This window comes from Dama dama, chromosome 12 (assembly GCF_033118175.1).
Source record: "Dama dama isolate Ldn47 chromosome 12, ASM3311817v1, whole genome shotgun sequence".
Lineage (NCBI taxonomy): Eukaryota > Metazoa > Chordata > Mammalia > Artiodactyla > Cervidae > Dama > Dama dama.
The window spans coordinates 82,231,894-82,256,814 of NC_083692.1; the positions used below are offsets into that span (position 1 = coordinate 82,231,894).

The window sequence follows — 24,921 nt, forward strand, 5'->3', positions numbered from 1 at the left end:
ACATCTCTGCTCAACAACTAAAAATAAACTTACCTGTACTTATCTTGTACTTTCTGCTTTATATCCTGCAGAGAGTCTTGGGAAATATCTCGTTCGAGGTAACCCGAGAGCACCTCTGTGGCATTCTCTAGATCTGCTTGGTTATTCTGCAAGAGGAAGAAGAACATACAGTAAATTCTGCCTTCAAAAGAAAGCTAAGAGACAAGCCATCTTAGCTGCTTCCTTGATAAGACTGTACTCAACACCAGTTTTCACAGGTGGTCAACTGCACCTCTGAAGTCCTTCATTACTTCCACCTCTAACAATTTGTTTTCTCTTTTTTTCTCTCAGAAGAGCTTTTTAACTATAAAAAGAACCAAAGATTTATCCATTACCTCTGGAAGAATACCAAGTACAATTTGAAAGAACTTTAAGAAAACATTCTTGGAAATCTTCTAGCTCTGAAAACTATTATGCTAAAGCCTAAGGAACAAACAGAAACGCATTATTATTTCTATCTAGCTAGATACCTAATCTTATCAGAAAACACTGTATGGAAGATTAAAATTTTGTTATCTGTTACTAGTATAGCTAGTTCTGTACATTTACCCATCTAAATTCCCATCTGCTAGTCATTGTTACTGTCTAGCCATCTATCCACATCAATACTGCATGCATAAATTTTAAATGAGCATCTCTACTTGAAAAAACTTTACTGCTGAAAGCCCCCTTTTAGTCACTACTTCTCCACAAAAGACAAGCACCATATTTACTTCTAATACTGTGTTATTCGTTTTACCTGAATAGACTTTTGAAAGAACTTACGATGTGCCTGGTGTTACATAAGCATTATACATGGATTGTCTCACTTAAACATCTTAACATTTCTAGAAAAGTATAATCCCCATTCTAAAACAGAGATATAGAAGAGGTTAAGTAATTTGCTTCAAGTCAACAGAGCTAAAAAGTAATGAAATCAAGATTCAAATTCAGGACTAATTCCAGAGCCTGCACACTTAATCACTAGCTGGCTAAACCACACCAATTTGAATGTAGTTTACAGCAAGATATCTGAATTTTTTTGTACCTTCCTAATAAACACTAAACTTTTGATCCACATTCGGGGGCAATGAGTAATCTTTAAAACTCTTATCTATAAAAGATAAGTAGTCCTATGACACACAGGTGGTTTTTTTTACCCACTCAGTAACCATTCCTACCTCAAAGATAATGGACTGGTTATTCTTTTTGAGGTAGAAAGCGAAGACATAAGTGTACATGAGTGTGGCACGACACTGGCAGAGGACATCGACTGCTTTCTTCAGGAACTGCACCTCAATCCAGGACATGTTGTGCTGCTGCATCTCTTCCATTTTCTGCTTCACCTGAGCATATAGTTTGTGCTCAAAGCGGAGACTCTGCATGTGGTTCATATAGCGATTACAGTAGAACAGGTACCTCTGCAGGGCTGCCCTAGATCTCTGTCCCATTAAGAAAAATTAAGGTCACATAGTTATAACAAATTTATTATAGGCACACAAAACCTGATATCATATTTACTGATGAAATGGAATAGGAATTTAGGCTAAAATCAAGAACAAAGAGACATCTATTGCTACCTCTGTTACTTAATATTTTTTGAAAGTCCTATAGCTGTACTTTCCAATATAGCAGCCAGCAGTCACATATGGCTATTAAAATTAAAAATTCAGTTTCTTACTGCTGCAGTCCATGTCTACCAAATCAGACAGTGGTAATAAGAACATTTCCATCATTATGAATATTCTACTGGATAGCTCTGTTCTGCAGTGTGCAATAAGGTACATCAATATTTTAAAGTAAAAAACAAAAGAGAGGCAACCAGATATCATATAACACCTAATATAATGCAACAGAAACTACACAGTACATTTAACACCAGTTAAGTGTTCTGTGTTCTTTCCACATCCCTCACCAAATGGTCTGAATTCAAGTACCTAGAATTAACTACCAGTTTCAGCAAGTTTAGGGATAGAAGAACCTATTAAATAAAACCAGGGAGTTACACCTGGAAAATCCAGAATATAAAAATGCTACAGCACAAAAATGTGCTAGGAAACTTAAGTTTCCTCAACAAATAAATGGCAAATAAAGAAGAAGGAAGAAGAAAAAAAAGCCCCAAAACATGAAAGGACCTACAGATTGTATCACATCCAACTTGTGGACCTATATGAATCCTCATTTGAACCAATTATAAAAAAGTTTATGAGATAAAATGGGGACACTGGAACACTGGAACACATATTAACAAAATACTGCTTCAAAAATATATAATAAATATATAGCATAATTATAAAATAACATAATAAATATACAAACATAAACATAATAAATATACAAATATAAACTACTACAGTTTTATGAAAAGTCTTTTAAAGTACATGAAGTATTAAAATGAAGTATTAAAATATGATGAAGTATTTAAAAATATGATACCAGGTCTAAATTTGTTTTATATTGTTTATCATACTGCAAAAATAATTCACATGGGTCTCTCTTATTATACTGTAAATGTTAAGGAGATACACTTTTAAAAAAGTAATCTTGGGACTTGTCCAGTGGTCCAGTGGTTAAGACTTTGAGCTCCCACTGCAGGGGAGAATGGGTTTGATCCCTGGTCAGGGAACTAAGATTCCACAGTTTAGTTCAGTCGCTCAGTCATGTACGACTCTTTCCGACCCCATGGACTGCAGCATGCCAGGCTTCACTGAAACTCCAATACTTTGGCCACCTGATGCAAAGAAGTGACTCACTGGAAAAGACCCTGATGCTGGGAAAGATTGAAGGCAGGAGGAGAAGGGGACGACAGAGGATGAAATGGTTGGATGGCATCACCAACTCGATGGACGTGAGTTTGAGCAAGATTCCACAAGCAACCAAAAATATCATTTTCTTCATATTAAGCACTAGACATAAGAAGATTAAAAAAAAGCAATCTTGTTATAACTCTAGTACTTAGTATCTAAAAAATGATTGTTAAATGTAACTACTATAGAAGAGTTCTTACCACACACATGTGTTTCTTTTCTTTAACCATCATCTCCTCTTCCTTTCCTCATGCCTAAGGCCTACAAACAGTACAGATACTACAAGGCCCTATACTTGGTCTCTTGCTCAGAAACACTAACTCTGAACCACACAACTAGCCAACCACATGATCCAGTATCTTACAACATGGAAACACCTAAAAAAACCTACACAAGTCATATTATTTTAGCAGTCAGGTAGGTATTAAATCAATGCTTACACAATGGAAAATTATGCCAATCATATCTAAAAATACTATGACAATTACATCTCTTCATTATTAGACAAAAATAATAGTATTGCTATTAGATATGATTATATATAATAAAATTATGCCAATTATTTCTAAAAATAGAATATGTAAAGAATAATCTACTTGGCATTTTACCTCCATACAAAGCACTAATATTTTCAAGCCTATCAAATACCCAAGATGAAATGGAAAACCTAAATCATGCATTAAAATGTATGTTATAGGTCTTAATATGACTAAGAATTCTCAAACAGCTTGCATTATTAAAATAATTTAAAAATTCAATATGGAAAAAAAAAACAACACCCATACTACCACTGCAAATAATACCCATTTTTAAATCAAATGCCAGAATCTGGATTGAGAAATGCAATGTCCCGAAAGCGCTTTGGAAAAACACACAAAACAATAACCTGATTGCTTAGAAAACGGGCAGGCAATCCAGCTGCTGCCTATTTTTGTTTTCAAAGTTAACCTGAAACACTGCCATGTCCACTCCCTTAAGTCTATGGCTGAGTCAGCAAGCATTACAGGAGAAGGACAGGACTAAGTAACTCTAACAGACTGTATGGTCTGCTAAGCTGACCACTCACACAGGTATATTGACTCCGGGTTAGTAGATAAGAAAATTTAGGGAATTCCCTGGCAATCCGGTGGTTAGGACTGTGCTCTGACAGCCAGGGACCCAGGTTCAATCCCCAGTTGGAAAACTAACATGCCACAAGCCACACAGTGTGGTTACAGAAAAGAAAAAAGAAAAGAAAAAATTACCATCTATGTTCTTTCTGTACTGCGTGCCAACCTTCTAGCACTTTTTTAAGAACTACAACCGCCTAAAAATGGAAAACAAACAAACGAACTACAACTGCTGAGAAGTGGGCAAAAGAGGGTGAGATGGTTGCACAGTACCACTGACTCAACAGACATGAGTCTGAGCAAACACAGGGAATGTAATAGTGAAGGACAGGGAAGCCTTGCGCACTGCAGTCCATGGGGTCACAAAGTGTCGGACACAACTTAGCAACAACAATATAACATAAATAGAATCATGTGACAGAGATCACAGAATGCTATCTGTTGACACTGGCTTTTTCACTCAGCATGGTGCCCATGACATCTAAATCGCTATGTGGATCAACATTTATTCATTTATTGTTATCACTGAATAATATTTCACAGTATGGATTACCATGGTTTGTTTAATCATTCACCAATTAAGCAAAATTTTAGGTGTTTCCAGTTTGGGACTATAACAAATAAAGCTGCTATGAACCACTGTTTAAAAAAAAAGAACTACAACTGCCAGAAAACACGAGGCCAGAGTATGGAAGTAGAGGAAGTGAGGAAGGAATAAGCTAGGTGTGTGCTCCATTCTGGGAGGTATGGCTCCTACTAAATAAACAAATACAGTCAACTCATATAAACCCCTTTCCCTGTGCACTCGCAGGGTCACAAGATCCTAGTTTAGGCCAATATATACATGACCTAGAAAAATAATGCAATCTAATGTCTACAATCTACACATTAAAAGGGCTGAGAAGCTATGTCCAATAATCCACCCTCCCTGCAGATCTCAGAAAGGAATTCTACCAGCACCCAAACACTTACCAGGTCAAGGATAACCCATATACTTTCCATTGTCAGCAAATTCTGGCTAGATCAAGCTAGTACTAAAGAACCTGCCTGCCAATACAGGAGACGTAAGAGACCCAAGTTCCATCTATGGGTCGGGAAGATCCCATGGAGAAGGAATTGGCAACCCACTCCAGTATTCTTGTTTGGAGAACTCCATGAACAGAGGAGCCTGGCAGGCTACAATCCATGGATTGGGCAAAGGGTTGGACACGACTGAAGCAACTTAGCACACAAAAACTAAAAGCCCACCCTGGTAATTAGGAAAAACATAATGCTATACATAAGAGAAAAACAGCATTTCTTTATGGATTGAAAAAAATATTATCAAAATTAGAAGAAAACTTTAGGACAAAAGCAGAAAGCCAGAAGGGAGGAAAAAGCTAAGATTTAAAAGCAAACAAACCTGAAACAGAAGGATATGCAATGACAAACTGGGCTGAATAAAAATGGAAGAGAGGAATCAATTCAAAACGGAGGGTGGGAAAGGCATCATTCTCATGGTAGAGTTCTTTATACAAAGGTTACATGGGACAATGTTTCTCAAATTATAGCCTAAGGGTACTAGAGGGAACTGGAGTAGGGGTGCCAAATGATCTCATTTAAACAGACTATGGAAATTTTTAAATATTAAAAATCTGACAATAACCTGAAGAAAACACACTCTGGACCACCTGAATAAACTTACCAGAATCAGTGCTTTTAGGTCTTACATTTGTAAAATGGCTAAAATTGGTATTAAGCCGTATTACTTTAACTGCACCAGAGTTGAGAATAAGTGACAGGAAATACATTAATAATAAATTCTGATCAAATCAAATCAAATTTTGATGCACTGTGGGGGTGAAAAGGCAATGGTTGATATATAGAAAACTGATGGGAGAACAAATTAGCATGTGGTACTTATAGTAGTATAGTAGCACTAAATAAAAAAATTCTGGGTCTTAGCTATCAACAGTAATTTAATTTCAACAAATAACTTATCTAATTAGTTTTTACTTGAGTTTCACTGGTTGTGGGTTTCTTCATTTGGTTGTATAGCTGCTTAAAATAGTCCAGCTGGTTTTACTTTAAACACAGTTAATATAGTAATATTATAATGAATATAATGTAAACCAACATTGTTATCTGTGGTTTTTTCCCCCCTTTAAAAGGATCACAAGTACTGTAGACATCTGTAATATGATAGCCTAGGTTCTGTAAATATATTCTTTTGTATTTACAGTAATTTAAAGAAATTTTAAAGGAGCCTTTGAAAAGTGAAATAATAACAAACAGGTCGTGTTCTGACTTGCATCTTGGCAAGACAAGTCATTTTAAAAGATTCTGGGAGGAGAAATGGGGAATTTCAATACAGAATGTATGAATGTAAGGTATGACTAAATTCTAGAATTCTATTATTAAGGCAGAATTGCCAGGCTGAAAGGAATTCAAAGTGTTACTGAATCTAATCCACACCAAGGGTTTGAATCCCCTCTTCTATAAAAGTGGGTTATTTCCTTATTCAGTAAGAGGGAAATCCCTACCTCCTGAGACAGTTCATTCCAAGTTACCTAAAATCATTAGAACTTCTTTTTTTTTTTTTAGAACTTCTTGATGAACAATGAAGTCATTAATTAATTAATTAAAAAGAAGTGAGGCTGCACATAAGTAGCAGCAGTGCCATTTAACAAATACTGTTCTTTAGACTCTTTGCTGGGAAGGGAAAATCTTACTACTGAAGACTACTGAAACCCGGCGTATGCTGTATGACTAGATTGATTTTTTTTTTTAAATGCAAACACATCTATAAATAGGAATACTCCTAATATGTATTTTGCATAAGATTCCCTTTCTACATGTACACAGATATACAGTATTTATTGGAGTATCCTTTAACAAATCTTTCAGAATTGAACTCTTTTGCTAAATTACTCCCTAATCATATAATGCACATTCCTCTTCACCTGTTACCTGAAAATAAATGTACTTACCTCCTGTGCGTCTCTTGCTGCCTTTGCATCATCCTCATTATAGCGGTTACAGTTGTACCTGAAGTAAGTAAAGAGGATTCCATAAAGCCATAAATCAATGAAAAGGGAACAAATCACAGAATTTTAGCCTGGATTTAGCGATTATGTAGAGCCGATATTCTCCTTTACAAAGATAAAATGAGGAGGGGAAAAAAAAAAAAAGCCCCTAGGTGTTTGAATCCCTTCCAAAAGAGTGTGTCTCTTCTCTATTAGTAATAAGCAGTTTCCCACCCCCTGAGGTAGTCCACTCCAATAAGTTTACTGATAATCATTGGCAAACATTGTTATTCTTCCATTTACCAACCGTAGCTTGAACTTCTAATTCACTTTTTGAAGAAAGAGACTATCTCATCTCCTACACTGTCTGTTATTTAGCCAAATATTTTCAATCTTCCCAGGATTACTCACCTTGTTACCCTCACCTGTATACACCAAAGAGAACCAACTGCTGACAGACTGTTGTGTAACAAGTGCTGTGCTACGTGCTTTATATGCTCCTAACAGTTTATGAGACGCCCCGAAAACTCAATATGCAGAATGAGGAGCAAGGGGAAATCTGCCCAGAGAAGTCAGCTCAGAGTGGAGATGTGTAAGACGGGCACTTCTCCTTCTTCTGATTACCCGTTTTATTTTATGGGAGCCTACATTATGAGTACAACTGACATATACTATATTCTATCCACTTACTAAAGACTTTAACTGTACTATCACATTTAATCCCCTCAATTACCTTATGAAATATGTATCATTATCCTCACTGAGCAGATGAAGAATCCAATTTTGAGAAGATAAGCAACATATTTAAGATCACAAAAGAAGAGTTTCAGAGGTGGAAATTAATCTGATGCCCTTCTGCCAATTGAGACCCATGCTCTTAACTAGTGGATTCATATCTTCAGAATCTTTTTAACGATGACCTTTTTAGAAGAATTTTGAATTTAATATAAATCTTGTTAAACTGAATTTATTACTCCAGCTTGTCAAATCCTTTAATATTAAAATGGTTTATATATTCAACATCCCTCTTTTGATATAACCCCAAAATGTATATAAAATTTTTATATTAATTCAAGAAAATCATCAGTACAACTGAACAGAAAAGCAGTATATAGTTTACGTGAATAAAAAAGATGTGGACAAAGCCTTTCAGCAAACCTTAAAGCATTCCACTAGGAAGACACAAATCTATTACCTCACTGATTACATCTCGAAGTTTTTAAAGTAACCCAGAACACAATTCACCTGAGTCAAGAGACATTAATTGTCCCCCACCTTGATTAGTAATCCTCTCTTACCAATAATTATTCCACTCACAAATAAGCCTGAAGATGCCTCTCCTCTCTATCTACTGGTCAACAATTAACACATTTTCTTCCTAACTGATATATCCTCAAAAACTTTCCTTTTGATATTTGTTAGATATTTTTAAGCCTCAACTCACTCTGGGCTTTACTCTGCCAACATTAAGAATTTTAAGGTCAAGAAAGCAAGGAGGGCTCATCTCTATTTCCAGCTGAGATGACTGATAGTGCTATTTGGAATGTTACTTTGAAGATTCTGAGATATTTTCCGATTTAAACAAGAAAGCACAGCAAGGATTCATTCGCAGTGTTAGCCATGGGGAAAGGCAAGACGCAGGCAACATTTCTGACACCCCGGGTCCGGGCCACTCTTCATGCTTTTGCAGTCGCCATTTGTTTTGTACCCCTTTCATTTTTCAACCCAGTTCATTTACAATTTGAGTTGTGATCAGAGATTTCCTTATATACACACAAAAGTCTCTTTAATACTTCTCCCCCATCCCCTCTCCTCTTCACTAAACTTGTTTATATACACTCAAATTAATTTAGTTTCCGGAAACATGCTAATCCTTCAGCTTGCATTCCTAAACTCCAAATATCTTTCCTTGGCTCTGACAGTAGTAAAATCACTTTCTTTTTTTCACCTAACCAATTAGTTTTTACCTAGTTTAGAATCAATTTCAGACAATCCCTCTTACTATTCCTCTAATCAATGAAATGAATGAACACTCCAAAGTAACTAAAAGGGAAGGCTTGCCATTGTCTTAAGTTCAGACTCTCCTCATCTTGTCTTGAGCTTGCAATCCTCCCCCCAACTCTCTACAAAGCAGCCACAATGTCCAGATAAGGTATGGAAAGCACCTAATACAGAGCACTCTCATCTAAACTACAGATCTAATGTTGTTACTATTAGTTAAAATACTTCTGGTAATTGTCCACTACTTCAGGTCCCAGTCTACTTTCTCTTTTCCTATTCCCCACAATTTATGAGGGGCCACAAACTCAAACACCAACAGGAGACAAATGCAAATAACATAAACTAGTGAAAAGGGCAATCTGCACATTATAACTCCCAGAAATATTTTCACATTTACCAGGAGATGCGCTAGCTCTCATTTTTCTTGTTTTGAGAAAAATGCAACAAGACATCCTCAATCTAACTTGCATTTCCCCCACATGCATGATAAGAAACATGCAGGGAACAAAGGTATGTATCACTACCAAATGTGCCATCATAAGACACGAAAATGCCAATAAGCTTTGGTCTTAGGGAAAACATTAAACTGCAGTAAAGGCTCCATCTAAAAAGCAACCAACCAATTCCAGGTGATTTTTGTCTAAAAGAAATGCAGGCCTGTTCTTATGTTTCAATGAATGCTAAAACTCTGGATTTCATTGGGTAATTTTCCATTTCTTAAAGTTTGGGACCAATTTTTTTGTCTAATGGCATGCAGGATAACTAAAACACAACTGTGGATTGGGTTCTGCCAAGTCTCTTAGTTTTTAATTATTGTCTAGAGACATATTAGACAACACAACTCTTTTCTGAGTAAGTCATATACTATCACCTTCTTCTACCTTTGCTCATGCTGCTCCTTTTGACCTGAATGTTTTTCCTGCCACTTTTTGAACAAATGGAGCTCTTAGTCTTCCTTAAAGTCAACTCAGCTATTACCTGCTCTGTGAAATAAACCTAATTAAACTCTCTCTTTGGATATCTTGCATACACTTCTAACACTGATCACACCCTGTATTCATTTATCTAGTCCCAAGTTAGAGGGTGATTTTCATGAGGCAGAAACCTTATTCATAACATGAGGCAGATACATCACACAGTTATGTGAACATGTCCTTCCCTTCATTTCCCCAACCTACCAGGCAGATCCATGTGGTTCCCAAGGGCCAAGACACACCCAGCAAAACTCTGCTTTACAGTTCTGGTTACGACAGACCATGTGATTACAACCGCCATCCTTCTCAATTGTGACATGGCATTTGGGACATTCCTATGAAGAGAAACTATAAAGTTGGTGTCAATGCTACACTGAGGAGAAGCCAGTTCTAGATTTGGTTTATTTTTAAATTAATACTGTGATTTATTGTGATTGATACATGTAAAGCACTTAGAACAGTGTCAAACACTTAAGTACTATTGAAAATGAGTTATTATTACAGGTTTCTTAAGATGCATGACAATTTAAGGATTTGTTTTTTAGTGGGGTTGGGGGACAAAAACATTTTAAGTACTTTTAACCACACACATAGTAATAATAGTTTTATGAGAGGCTAAACATTTTGTTCCTGTAAACATATTGTTCTAGTGCCATCTGGAAATAATTATTGAATACTTCCTGTATCCCATACACTGTTCTCAGTGTTCTACACGTATTAACTCATAATCCTTATAGTGGTCTTACTCCCATTTCCATTCATCAGATGAATAAACTAAGAGAAAATTTTAAAGAAACTAATCCAAGGTTATACAAGTAGGAAACGGTAGAGTTAGGATTCAAACCCAAGCAATTTGGCCTTAAGAGTCAGGCAAGCAAGACTGATAATTCTTTTTGTGGCTACTGAATTTCCCAACTTTCTTCTGCCAAATACCCTTGTTAACATCTTTTCATTGTGGTTCCTTTATAACCGTGCTGCAGAGATTACATCCCCCTGCCCAAGTCTGTATCGTTTTCTTGGTTGCTAATGAGCCAAAGTCATTACCCTGTGGGCACATCTAATTTTTTTCCTCTTGAAAAATTTAGAGAACAAAACTTACTCATTATTTTTAATAAAACTATGAATAAGATGTAAAGCTTGGATTTTTGCTGTATGTTTTTGTGTTGATGTCTATTACGCCCGTAAGGAAGGAAAGTATCACCCAACAAAATATTTGTATAATTCAGCTAAGGTGAACAGACTTTACTGTCCATAAACTATAGTAATTCAAAAGAGGTCAATACCATGAGATTTTAAAATATGTTTCATTCTGTATATCTTTGCTATAATTAACTAAATAGTATGGATTTCTTAATATAACAACAACCTGCAAATCTGGTAACAAAATAAGCTTCTGCATGTCTCCATTTCAGAAAAACCCTCAGTTTTATCTCAAAACCTCCAACTAGATAAATCTATTATTACAAATTGCCATTCTTACTTAATAATCTACCCTCTAAACAAAGTCAAGCATATTCAAACCTATACTCCCGATTTTAAATATCTTGGGGATTTAGAGTATGTAGGGATTTTCCAGATGCAGAAGAGTGTAGTTTATAATCAAACTACTTAGGGAAAATACAACTGCTCTATTCTAAATACTAATCTGACAGCATATTTAAGGATCTAGGACTTTAATGAACATTTCTGGTGGAGAAATCTTCAATTTTTGAAGAAGAATGCCTGAGTAACAGGAAATTTTTTAAAAAATAAAAAAGCAACCATCTTCTGACATTATAGTAAGGTTTTCTTAAGTGCCATAAGGTATGTTTATCATGCTGGTTTCAGAGACATAGAAATGCTAATTTCAAAACTACATTCCCCAAAGATGTGGGTATTTGTTTTATGCAACAGGACTGTTTTATTGCCAATGCTTTCTGGGAGACAGAAATGTACACATGTTTTAATCTTTTGGGGTAGAGCAGGGTATCAGTGGTATAGAATCATGTGCTGGCCGTCATTTAAGCACTCCTTATTCTTATCATTATCCCATGACTGAGTGATGGAAGACTGCAAAGTTATAACTAACTCTGGTCAGACAACTCAATATTCTTTAAAGCATCATCATCATATGTGAAAGACAACAATAAACATAAACAGCCCATGAATAACACTATTATTCACCACTCTTCCTATTCAGATAGGAGATAAGATTGGATGTTTATACAATTTCCTACAAAAAATTGGCTGGGTACACAGTTTGGATTCAAATGCTTACCACTTAGGGACAGAAAAGAAGGGTGTTCAAGTTTATTTGCATTTGTAAGACATTCCTCTAGGGTTTAAGACATGGTTTATGTCATAAAGATACTGAACTTTGAAACTAGTATCACGACCAATGAATTCAAAAAATAAACCCCCCAAAACCAAGGATACTCATGTTATCCTTAAGCTTCCATTTTTCAGGAATCAAGCCTTTTAGTAAATCATATTTTGGAAGTTTAACATGTTAAAAACGTTAAATTTGTTAAGCCCAGTTCAGTTACATAATAAAGTTACTCATTTACTCTGACTCAATACTGCCCCCTAAAGAATAACTCCTTAAAAGTTAAACCCTGGAGATTTTAAGAGGCAGAAATATAGCCTAGTTTAAAAAAAAAAAAAAAAAGGCTAGATACAATAAACTCTACATTGGTATACTAGAAGGCAGCCAAGAATTTACATGAAAAGATATTATCAAACCCCAGGGTAGAAAACTAATTAAGCAACCACTACTTTTCTGATGGAAGAAAACTAAAGCAGAGTATTACACATACTACAGTAGAGTATTCAATAAAACAAACTCAAACAGTAAAACTAAGGATAATCATTAATAGGCATTCTGAAAACAAAAAACAAACTCTAATCAACTAAAAGGGAAAACAAGGTCCTTTAGTAGGTAAACTTACTGCTTTTGAAGTTGATACACCTATTCTGCTCAGTTTCAAAACCAAGGGTTTACTGAAGGAAGATACCAACCTTTGTGTTGGCTGCAATCCAATTAGAGGTTTCACTGTCATCATCACACTTTTTAATCCACTTCTTCAACCACTGTTGAAAACAAGAACTGTTACAGCACAACAGAAGACTTAAGGATAGCAAATGACATCAACATATAGTCAAGCTTAAACATAAAAGCCAAAAGACAGGATTATCACTGGATTTACTGCCTTTCCAAGAAATCCTGTGATTCTCATTTATAGTCCAGGTACATTAAAAAAAAAAAATAAATCAACCAAAGGAGGACTTTCTCTGGCTGCAACTAAGTGGGGAACCTAGAGCCCAACAAGAAGCCCAGATGTAAGGTGTGTCATTCCCCTTAGCTAATTATAAAGCATTCCAAGGGAGGTGCCTTAACCCTCATCATCCTGATAATTAGGAGAAGACTTTATTCCTAAGGAATGTTCCCTGAATATTTGCAAAGATCACACGAAATAAAAAGGACAAAATACCATGTTCCGACTACCAATGAATAAATAACAAATGTGGGCTGTGACTTAAAGTTATCAAGTCTTAGAAGTACTCTACTACCTTATTTAAAAATGAAAATGCCAGGCACACTCACCTTACATTTAACAGGGTCATGCCAATTTTCTCCACAGTTAAAGCTGTTAAGTGACACAAGAGTTAAAGAATTAAGTCCTACCTACTGTGAGTAAACAAACAAACAACCTCATGCTTTACAGTACCTCCGTACTCTCACCAGTTTCCAGGGACTGGCAAATACAAGGACAGGACCCATGTCTATTTTACTCCGTAGTAATTTATTTAGCACTTAGTACTAGGGCCAGCACATACCGAGCGTCTGTGTGCGAAATGAAGGATGAAGACGGTTTATCATGACGATTACAGGATAAATGACTGACTAGCTACCCAACTGCTGTGTGCTGTGTGCTGAGCCGCTCAGTCGTGTCCAACTCTCTGCGACCCCATGGACTAGAGCCCGCCAGGCTCCTCTGTCCATGGGGGTTCTCCAGGCTAGAATACTGGAGTGGGTTGCCATGCCCTTCTCCAGACCAAACTGTTAAGACAATACAGTCAGTTTAGTTAGAGCTGTATTTTTCTGATAGTTTTTAATATGTGTAATTCCTTGCTGCAACCACTAACTGAACTAAAATGAAATCATGTTCAATAACCTGAACTTAAATTTCAACCAAGGCTTCATAGGCATATATTAAATATTTTAACATTCCAGATGAAGAGCTAGTCTGACTCTGTATGGTAATTTCATACTTTAGTACTAATGCACAGTAAGCAGTATGTGGGAAACAGGTCACATATTTTTGCAAGATCCAAACAATGAACCTCAGCCTAGTATAGTGCGCCAAACAAGGTACAAGACAAAAGATGATGACTACATATTCTCCAAGACTATGTTAACTGCTAATTCCTTTCTGCTTTCTAGGAGCATGGTATATGTATTTGTTTAAAAAGTACAAATTAAGAATAAACACTGCCCTTGTGGCTCAGATGGTAAAGAGTCTGCCTGGAACGCTGGAAACCCTGGTTCTATCCCTGGATCAGGAAGATCCCCTGGAGAAGGAAATGGCAACCCACTCCAGTATCCTTGCCTTAAAATTCCATGGACAGAGGAGCGAGGCAGGCTAAAGTGCACGGGGTCGCAAAGAATCAGACACGACTGAGCAACTAACACTACTAAGAATGAAAACAAATGCTTGCGAAAAAAATAACCGTGGAATGGCTGATCAATTAGCTAATCAAGTACTTTGGGAATGCCAAAAATCCTTTGCAAATTAGAAGAATAAAGTGCTCTCAGTTTAAATGAAGCCAGGATAATGGCTACTTCTGGAAAAGAAGACGGGGAATGGAATAGAGAAGGGAACATCAAGAAGCTTCAAATGTATCTTACATGTTTTATTTCTTGACAAAAACAAACTGATTTTGATTAAGGAGGGCTGTAACTTTATAAGTATTTAAGTATTGCTGTTATTCTCTACACTAAATCTGTATTTGAAATACTTCATACACAAAATATATTTAAAAGCAGGGAAGGAAATTAAGACTCCACACTCTGTCTACACAGTAAATTCTGAAATTGATAATGTATAACCTTTACCAAAATAGCATGTATTTTACACAAACTCAATCTCTATGAGTTTACTTATTCTTTTGGGAAATATTTAGTATTAATGATGCTAAGACTAATTCTATTGCTGTTTGGAGGAAAAAAATAATGATACAGAGCAAATTCCCTAGAGGGCCAGTGGTTAGGACTCCATCCTCTCACTGCCAAGGGCCTGGGTTCAAACCCTGGTCAGGGAACTAAGATCCCACAAAATGCATACCCATGAACAAAACAGAAACAAAACAACAAAAAGAGAATGATATGGAAAACCAATAAAATGTGTATTTGCTAGCTATAGAGCCCTTTGGTTTGAACAGCTTCTCATTCCTAAAAGATCCATAAAGGAATGGTCTCTAATGTGTACTAATGGAAATTCCCTGCTAAGTTGAACCTAGAATTCAAAGGCTATGCTACTCCAAGAATCCAGGTTACCAGGAAAGCTGTGGCCAGAAGCCCCAGAGAAAAACTCTTAGTTAAAAAAGATCTAATCAACAACTAAAAGATTTAATCAACATCTAATCAACCAAGTTTTATCTTTCCAAATTTAGCTACATATTTTTTAGGACCAAGATTAAACTCATAAGAACAAAGGAAATTAAAAACACCTAACTCTGTACTTCCTAAGAGATAATCTGAAAACTAATCATGAGCCATAAGGGAACAAAAAACAATGTGATAAAATAAGCAGTTAATCAGAAATGAGAGCTGAGTTCTTGTCCCAGATCTTTAAGTTTGCTCCTACATATGTGCCAATGGAGGATACAAGAAAAAGTGATTACAGCTGCACTTTTTTTCCCATAACAAAATAAATCCAAAACTTACAGCAACATAGAAAGAGGAAAAATTATCTTAAGATATGAGACTTTTTAAGCTAAGTTTTATTTAAAAGAAATATATGAAAAAAAAAAAAGAAATATATGCTATTTATAATCAGTTATCACCCACCTACCTGAGGTAAAGAAATTTTTCTATTTCACTACCAAAAATAAATAGAAAAGCTATGTATACTACTCCAATTTAGGAAATCACGTGCTTACCAAAACTGGCGCCCACATTTGCAGCGAACAGGTTTAGCATCAGGATACTGAACTTTAACAACGTGGTGGCAGTCTGGGGCAGGACACCACTTTAACAGTCGATTGCACTGAAATACAGGTTAGAAAGTTAAAACATGACAGCAAATTAAACATGATGCAAGATTTCCCAGTACACCACGCAATTATGTAGACTACTTCCTCACTATCATAAAGTGCGGATGGTGTCACAAGCGTATAAAACCTTGACACCAATAGTCTTTTACAGCAATGTTTTTGGATGTACTGTCTTTCTAAGATTATAGATCACTTGCATACCTGGAATTATAAACTATCTCTTGTTCTATCTTCAAAATCCCACTGAGAAACTTTAAAATAAATGATCACCATTATGTGATCATTAACAAACATCATTTGTGTATGGTTCTATTTCAGGGCAATTTTAAAAGATGCAAAAAAATAAGATAATGCTTCTACTCAGGGAAGGAGTTCATATGCTATATGAAACAAGCTAAAGAATACACATGGAACTTCTCTCTTTGACCATAAAAAGTTCTTCTACGAACAAAAACCAGTTCCTAAACCACAGCAATGGTTGCATTTTAGTTCTTCAAAAGAAATGTAACTTTTGATACATTTTTATTATGGGACAAAACATTGCTCAAGGAACACTCCATCAGAATTCAAGTTTATTGACCATTTTAAAAAAAGTATTATTCTTAAAAAATGCTATTTCTAGAAGACCTTCAGTTTAACTGCTAATAAAAATTAAAATTACTTTCTAGAAGTGAAATACCAAGTTACACTGAAGCTCTTACACAGGGGCTGGCAAACTTCTTCCACATGGAGCCAGAGAGTAGATATATTTGGCTCCATTGGCCATTCTTTAGCAACTACTCAACTCTGCCACTGCAGCACAAAAGCAGTCACAGAATACACAGGCGTGTTCAAATAAACCTTTATTTACAAAAAGCAGGCAGGCCGTGGTTTGACAACTTCTTTTCTGTTAAGCCATATTTGAAACAACAAACAAAAAACACTACACAAGTATTTTTTAACAAAGTTTACTGGTAACGGAAGGAAGGTAAAACAAGCATAGATACAGCAGGGCTAATGTATCAAACATGATTAAACACGACACCACTAAGAATCAGCTACGGTTCTCTGCTAAGGATAAAGACTATAAAAATAATTTTATCAAAGCTTAAGATCTATGACAAGACATCTATTTATTGATTTGCCACATTCTTTTGAGAATAAACGTATTTTGGTATGCTTCATAAAAAGACAGTAACTGAAGTTATCATAAAGGTGTTTCTTACGTAAGTTAAACTGATTATTTCTATTAATAAACAGAATTTCTTTTATTTAAAGAATGAAAACTTATGAGAAATCACTTACCTCTACAAAGCTATTTGTTATTAAATGCTGATACTTTAATTTAACTTTTGAATCTGTGATCAGGCGCCTGAAAGTGAGAATAAAAATAGTTTATTAGGAGGTTTTCAGCTAAGGGTATTTTCCACACTCATAAAATGAAATCTCAATGCCCTGGTATGAAAACTGCTTTAAATTGAAAGTACTAAAATATATATAAACTGTCAACATATATAACTATAGGAACCAAAACGATAATTCCAAAGTTTCTATAGTTTTATTTTGGTAGATGTTACCCCCCTGGTTCTTATACTCTAAATATTCTATTTTTACCCAACTGGTATTTGTGCTGTAGTCTAATGACTTACCAACTATTGCCAAATTTAGGCCCCTTTCAGTCTTCTGACTCTCATCTCCTGCCTTAAGGCAGCAATTCTCAGCCACCTTTCCTATGATCTCCTCCCCTAAAATCAAGTGTGTGAAATAAAAGGATCTTGACAGGAATGTTCAGAAATGGATATAGGTTTTGCACATATAATTCTGATAGCCTCCTTCTTCTGAAATCTTTTGGTAGTTTATTAGAAATGCCTACTAATTGCAACCTGGCTTTCCTTATTCACCTAGAATACTGTAATTCACAAGAATGTCTTGAACTCACAGGAACTCATGAAAGTGAAGAACCTTGAAATTTAATTTTCACTAGTTAAACACTCCTGTGGGTATTATACGAAAACGGTATTAAAGCAGAAAGAGTAACCACCAAAGAAGCTATTAAGAACAGTATCAGAAAAACGTGAAGTCCAATCTCGTCTTGAGTCTCATCCCACCCCCCTTCCAAAAGCCCCCCGCCTGTCCTGTGCCCTTCTCACTGCGCTCCTCCTTCCTCAGGGCCTCCCTGTGGCTCAGACAGTGAAGAAACGGCCTGCAATGCGGGAGACCTCGCTTCGATCCCTGGGTTGGGAAGATCCCATGGAGGAGGGCATGGCAACCCATTTCAGGACTGTAGCCTGCCAGGCTCCTCCGACCATGGGATTTTCCAGGCAAGAATACTGGAGTGGGCTGCCATTTCCTTCTCCAGAGGATCTTCCCAACCCAGGGATCGAATCCACATCTCCTGCTTGACAGGTGGACTTTTACCACTGAGCTACCTGGGAAGCCCAGTTTTCAGTTTACTAATCTGTAAAATGGATAGCAGAAATCGAGCTGGGAGACTAGCATAGTGCCTGGCAAATAGTAAGCACTCAATAAATATTAGATGAAGCTGAATTCATCACCATCATTATTATTTCACTCAGCTAAGATGTACTGGTACTCACTCAAGGGGGCCCTTCCTGACAACTCACCATACCAGTCTAGATGTAGACCACTCCCCTTCAGTTCTCATGGCAAATTATACATTTCTTTACAGAATGTGTCAAAGTTTTCAACAGATAGCTATCATATAATCATTCTTTAATATCTGCCTCCCTAATTCCCTATTTTCAACCAAACAATAAGCTCCATGAAAGGATCTCTTATGTCCAATAAACTGCCTGGCCTGTGGAAAGTATTTAGTAAGTACTTTTCAAATGAGTAAACCTCCAGATTTTGCACACATTGAAACTGAGGGATAAAAGTAATTAGTGCACAAGGCTGTTCCTCAAAAAGCCAAACACAAAATTACCATATGACTCAATAATTAATTCCACTCCAAGGTATAAACATTCAAGAGAATTAAAAACAGGTGTTCAATAAAAACCTTGCACACAAATATTCAAATAGTAACAAAGATTTCTACAAAAAATAAAAACTCAAATGTCCAAGAACTGATGGAGAAATAAAATATGGAATATCCATATAATGGAACATCATTTAGCCATAAAAAGGAATGATGTCCTTATACATGCTACAACATGAATGAACTTTGAAAACATTATGTTAAGTGAAGGAAGCCATTCACAAAAGGTCATATACTATATGACTCCATTTAAATGAAATGTCCAGAGTAAGCAAATCCATGCAGACAGCAAAGGTGAGTGGTTGTCAGAGTCTAGGGAGAGGAGGGAATCAAGAGTAACTATTTAGTCGATATGGGATTTCTTTTGGAGGTGATGAAAATGTTCTGGAATTAGACAGTGGTGATGGTTACACAACATCACATAAGTATTCAAAAAGCCACTGAACTGCGTACTTTAGTTAAAAAGATAAATATTATGTTATGAGAAATTTACATCATTAAAAAAATAATGGGACTTCCCCCATGGTCCAGTGACTAAGACTCTGTGTTTCCAATGCAGGCGACATGGGTTTGATCCCTGATTAGGGAACTAGATTCCACATGCTGCAACTAAGACCCGGCGCAGTCAAATAACTAAATATTTTTTAAAAAAAGAAAAAATAATTAAGGGGCTTCCCTGGTGGTCCAGTGGTTAAGAATCAGCCTTCAACGCCGGGGACACAAGTTCGACAATCCCTGGTAAGGGAACTAAGATCCCACATGCCATGCATCAACTAAGCCTGTGCCACACACAACTATGGAGTCCAAGGGCCACAGAGAAAGATCCCGCATCACTGCAACGAAGATCCCACGTGCCATAACTAAGATGCAGCCAAATAAATAAACATAAAAAGATGTTTAATGTCAGAATATCTAAAGTTGATTTACATTTATTTATTTAACCAGGCATTATAAACAATAATCTTCTAACCACATCTCACTGCCCAAATGCCTCCCTACTCTACACTATCCTCCTTTTACCTACATAGGTTATTTCTAAAATGCAAATCTCATCAGTCCTAATAACCTTATATGACAAAACTCAAACTGTCAAACTCTTTTCATCCTCATCTCTAGTAATCTGTTACTTTGTGCTTTAGCCATGACAGAATACATCAAAGAGAAGTTCACAGACTATTACCCTCCACACAAAATTTTTAATCCTTGATATCTCTCCCTAAGATGCCCTAATTCTTTAGGTAATGTGTTTCTACGTAACTGTACTTTATACATACATTTACACATAAAATGGGCTTCCCAGATATCAGTGATGGTAAAGAACCTGCCTGCTAATGCAGGAGACACAACAGACAGGGGTTCAATCCCTGGGTCAGGAAGATCCCTTGGAGAAGGGGATGGCAACCTATTCCGGTATTCTTGCCTGGGAAACCCCATGGACAGAGGAGCCTGGAGGGGTATAGTCCATAGGGTCGTAAAAAGTTGGACACAACTGAAACGATTTGGCAAACATGTATGCATCAACTGTAAACTATGCTTTTGTTATTAGGAACCTCTTGGGGAAAGGAAATGTATCTTAATTTGTTCTCCTAGGTATATGTGTTAAAACAGGCTCCGAGTAAATGTTTGTGGAATGAATGAAAAGATACAGTGACCTGTACTGATGAAAGAATACAAAGAATTAAAGTACCAGAGGACAAGATAAAGACAACTGGAAAGATAGTGGTACTTTAAGACCATATATGGTTAATGGAAATAAGATTTACTGAAAGACAGGCTGACAAGAGTAAATGTATTTTAGTAAACCAAAGTAGGTTGGGATTAACAAAGTGGAATCAGTGGCTTTATGAACTGTGCTGGTTAAGTCAATTTACGGCTTCATTAGGTTAAGAATTTGCTCACTAAAACCCATGACTGCTTTTACTCTTATTACTCTCAAATCCCAGCACTTAAATGCAGACATACCCTTCTATACAGGCAATTATCCAGGACTAATTATAAAACCTGTGTGTGGATCATTCAGGCCCTCAATCTATTTATCTTCCTAGACTAAAATCAATTAGGCTGCCTGAGGTTATAAAAACAGCACTGACTCAGGAATTAAGCAACTCTCGATTTTATCCCATGTACAGGAGCTAATGATACCTCTTCAAGTTTCTTTCTCTCCTTCAAAAGGGAACCTTTCACAAGGCCAGTAGTTGGCCAACAGCCTCCAGCTGCAGTGCCTTTGAGATTCGTAGCAGCGTTCCAGATGAGGCCACATCCCCCCTGCTTAGCTCCCAGTGAGAGGCTGGGCGTGACACTGGTACCAGGGCCTGGCCATTTCTGCTGACCGAAGTATTCCTCTGTGGGAAATCTATGCACTGGAGTTCCCAATAGGCCTGACAGAGACCCTCACAGATGCACACCATCTTAGTCTCTTCCCACTGAATTCTTCTTCCTTCTTTCTCAACAGGTGTCAGAACTGTATCATGTCTGTCTACTCCTCCTATTCCTATTCATCCTACATAGATGCAATCCGCAATAAAGCCCCTCCTCTTTTAACTATGTCCTGGCTCTGCTTCTCAGAAGATCAACTGCCACACTGACATAACCTATTCTCCAACTGCAAGGTTTGCTGAAATCTGGCTATCACGCATTGCCAACTTAACAAGACACTGACTGGGCATTCAACCAGGCTACAAACAGGCTCGTGTACTACAAAGAAATGTAGGTTAGAAAGTCTCTCCAGACTTTAAATGTTCACCTCCGGTGTGGTGTTGAGCAAAAATTAATTTGGCTTAATCAACTAATATATATCCAACATGCAGAATCTATCAAAAGTACTTACATAACTGTGTTGTCATCCACTAAGATATCACAACCATGAGCAGGACACGAAATAGTCTGGAAAAGATCGAAATTTAAACTATGTCTTCATTCAACAAATATTTACTGAATGTTTACCACTGCCAGGAACTTTGCTAGGTTCTGAGGATACCTTAACATTTATAGGACCTTAATCATTTCCTTTCTTTTAAAGGAAACCTGTATGTGAGTATTTGCCACCATAAAGCAACTAAAATTGCTAACCCAAACAACTGGTTTTTCAAGATTAAACTTAACTGGCAAAGGCAAGAGATATAACAAAAATTCTCAATAAGTTTATCCTGATAAATACAAATGTTAATGCCTGCTGAGAAAACATTACCTGCACTGGATTTTTAACTGGAATATCACATTGTAAATAGAAAAAAAAAAAAAATCTCAATTATCTTTTAGTTGTTTTAACCTAGAAAAAAGAGTCACATGTAATTCACAACCCAGAATGCTTTACCTGTTTATATTTGTGTAACAGTCTAAACACTTAAAAGAAATTCAACAAAAACTCAAGAACAAATTGGCATCTTTACCTGTCCCATGCCTTCTTCCATTATTTTGGTAGTTAAATATTCACTCCAGCACTGCATACAAAACTTATGTCCACATTCAAGGCCAGTGAAATACTGCAACAAAAATAATATATGGACTTTCAAAAGAAATTATCAGAAGAATCACTATAGTGACTCAATAAGAACCAATCAGATCATGTTTCTCATAGTGGTTAAAATGTCCAATTGAAAGGACTAAATGGGCTCCTAAAACGAATTTCTAAGTGGCAAAATCTATACACACAAATTCATTAAACACAAAACAATGAGAGATGAATCTACATTAGATATTTATAATTTTTAGGAAAGGCACACAAGTTTGTACCAATAAGCATATGAAAAGATGCTCAATATCCATAATCATCAGGGAAAGGTAAATCAAAGCCACAATGAGACACCACTTCACACCCACTAGGACAATTATAATCAAAAAGACACAATAAAAGTGCTGACAAGGATATGGAGAAATCAGAACCCTCAAACACTGCTAGTGGGAATGTACAGGAATAGCGGAAAACATTGGCAGTTTCTCAAAAAATTAAAAGTTATTACCAAACGATTCAGCAACTCCACTGCTAGGTATATACCCACATAAAAACTTGTACACAAATGTTCACAGCAGCATTAGCCACAATAACTCCAAACTGGAAACAACTCCAATGTCCATCAACTGATAAATAAGCAAAATGTGGAATATCCATATAACAGAAAATTATTCAGCCATAAAAAGCAGTAAAGCACATTCTATAATGTGGACAAACCTTGAAAACATTCTAAGTGAAATAAACCAATCACAAAACACCACATATTTTTTTATTTCACTTGTAGATTTGTGGTTGCCTAAGGCTAACAAGCTTGAGGGGAACAGGAAGTGACTATAAAAAGATAATGGTCTTTGGAGGATTATTAAAATGTTTGAAAATGAATTATGGTGATGGCTACACAACTCTGTGACTATGCTTAAGACCATTTTAAATAAGCAAGTTTTATGGTATGTGAATTACATCTCAATAAAGCTGTTACTTTATTATTATTTTTTGGCCATACTGCTTGCTTGGTTTTCAGGATCTTAGTTCCCCGACCAGGAATTGAACCCAGGCCCACAGCAATGAAAGCACCAAGTTTTAACCACTGGACTACCAGGGAGCTCCCAAAGGTGTTATTTCTAAAATGCCACACAGATACCACACTTCATGGAGCTGCACTGGAATATACCTAACCTAGAAAATAAAACCTTATGGAAACCAAAATACTTCTTCAGAATAGTAGTAACACTTGAATAATAAGAATAATAGTAACATTTTGGCCTAATGTTATACTACTTATATGATTTGAAATACTTTCAATTTGATGGCAGGTTAAATGAACCTTATTATATTCTATAATGGGAGATTAAAAGCAGGTACTTTAAGTAGTATTAAGAGTGTAGAGGACTCCATTTTCAAAAGACAAATATGGTTATCATATTTTACTTTAAAAATATTTTACTATATTTACTACCTAATTCTTTTTAAATTAATATAATGCAGGCTATAGTTAAAGACAATTATTTAACAATATGAGTTTATGTTTAAAAAAAAGTCTCCCTTATCTCCATCTGTTTCTACCTTGTCCTCTACTTCTCTACCCAGAAGTAATCACTATTTCCAATATATGGTAGAAGTACCACAAACTCTCTTCTGTATCTTGGTTTTATCATTATTATCTTTGTGATCAAATGAATGTATATCAGGAAAAATTTGTACAAGTGAAATTCTAACAGTATACATTTTGATTATTACAAAGAGCTTGTTCAAAGAGGTTGCTGCAATTTACACTACTGAAGAAAGCCTTCTCACACCCATGCCAGAACACTTAAACTCCTTGATCTTTGCCAGTAAAGGTGAAAATGAACTAACTACCAATAGTTTTGATTTTAATTTCTTCTTTTGAGTGAAGCTTAAAAATTTGAAAAAAGATTTAAGGCTGTATATTTCTTTTTCTGTGTATTTTCTTCACCTATTTTGCCAAATTTTCCTCTGGACATTTTTTTTTAAATTTTTATTGCTTTTGTACTTTTTTTTTACTTATTTAGAAAATTGACTGTTTTTAAGTGTGGAAGATATTTTCTCCCAGTTTCAATACATTTTGTTGCTGTGCAGAAGCTCTTTGTTCATATATAGCAAAATGTATCAGCTTTAGAATCCATGGCCTCTAAATTAGTTTCTTCTTAAGTTAAAAAAAGTTGTGATAGACTTATGGACATGCAGAGAACGGAGGAGAGGGAGAGATGTGTGGGAAGAGTAACATGGAAACTTACATTACCATATATAAAATTGACAGCTAACAGGAATCTGTTGTTTGGCTCAGGAAACTCCAACAGGGGCTC

The 24,921-nt window shown here is 36.1% G+C and overlaps 1 protein-coding gene across 2 annotated transcripts in view; it reads right to left on the minus strand.

Moving 5' to 3' along the window:
- The window catches only part of ARIH1 (ariadne RBR E3 ubiquitin protein ligase 1), a 99,856-nt gene that overhangs the window by 4,285 nt on the left and 70,650 nt on the right, over positions 1-24,921 (minus strand). For both annotated transcript variants that reach the window (XM_061157922.1, XM_061157923.1), the window contains 10 exons: positions 22,536-22,628; positions 21,974-22,029; positions 17,454-17,520; positions 16,056-16,162; positions 13,498-13,540; positions 12,912-12,983; positions 10,119-10,249; positions 6,904-6,961; positions 1,200-1,460; positions 34-146 (listed from right to left, as the gene is read on the minus strand). In XM_061157922.1, coding sequence (XP_061013905.1) covers positions 34-146; positions 1,200-1,460; positions 6,904-6,961; positions 10,119-10,249; positions 12,912-12,983; positions 13,498-13,540; positions 16,056-16,162; positions 17,454-17,520; positions 21,974-22,029; positions 22,536-22,628 — 1,001 coding nt within the window. The remainder of the gene's footprint in view (positions 1-33; positions 147-1,199; positions 1,461-6,903; positions 6,962-10,118; positions 10,250-12,911; positions 12,984-13,497; positions 13,541-16,055; positions 16,163-17,453; positions 17,521-21,973; positions 22,030-22,535; positions 22,629-24,921) is intronic.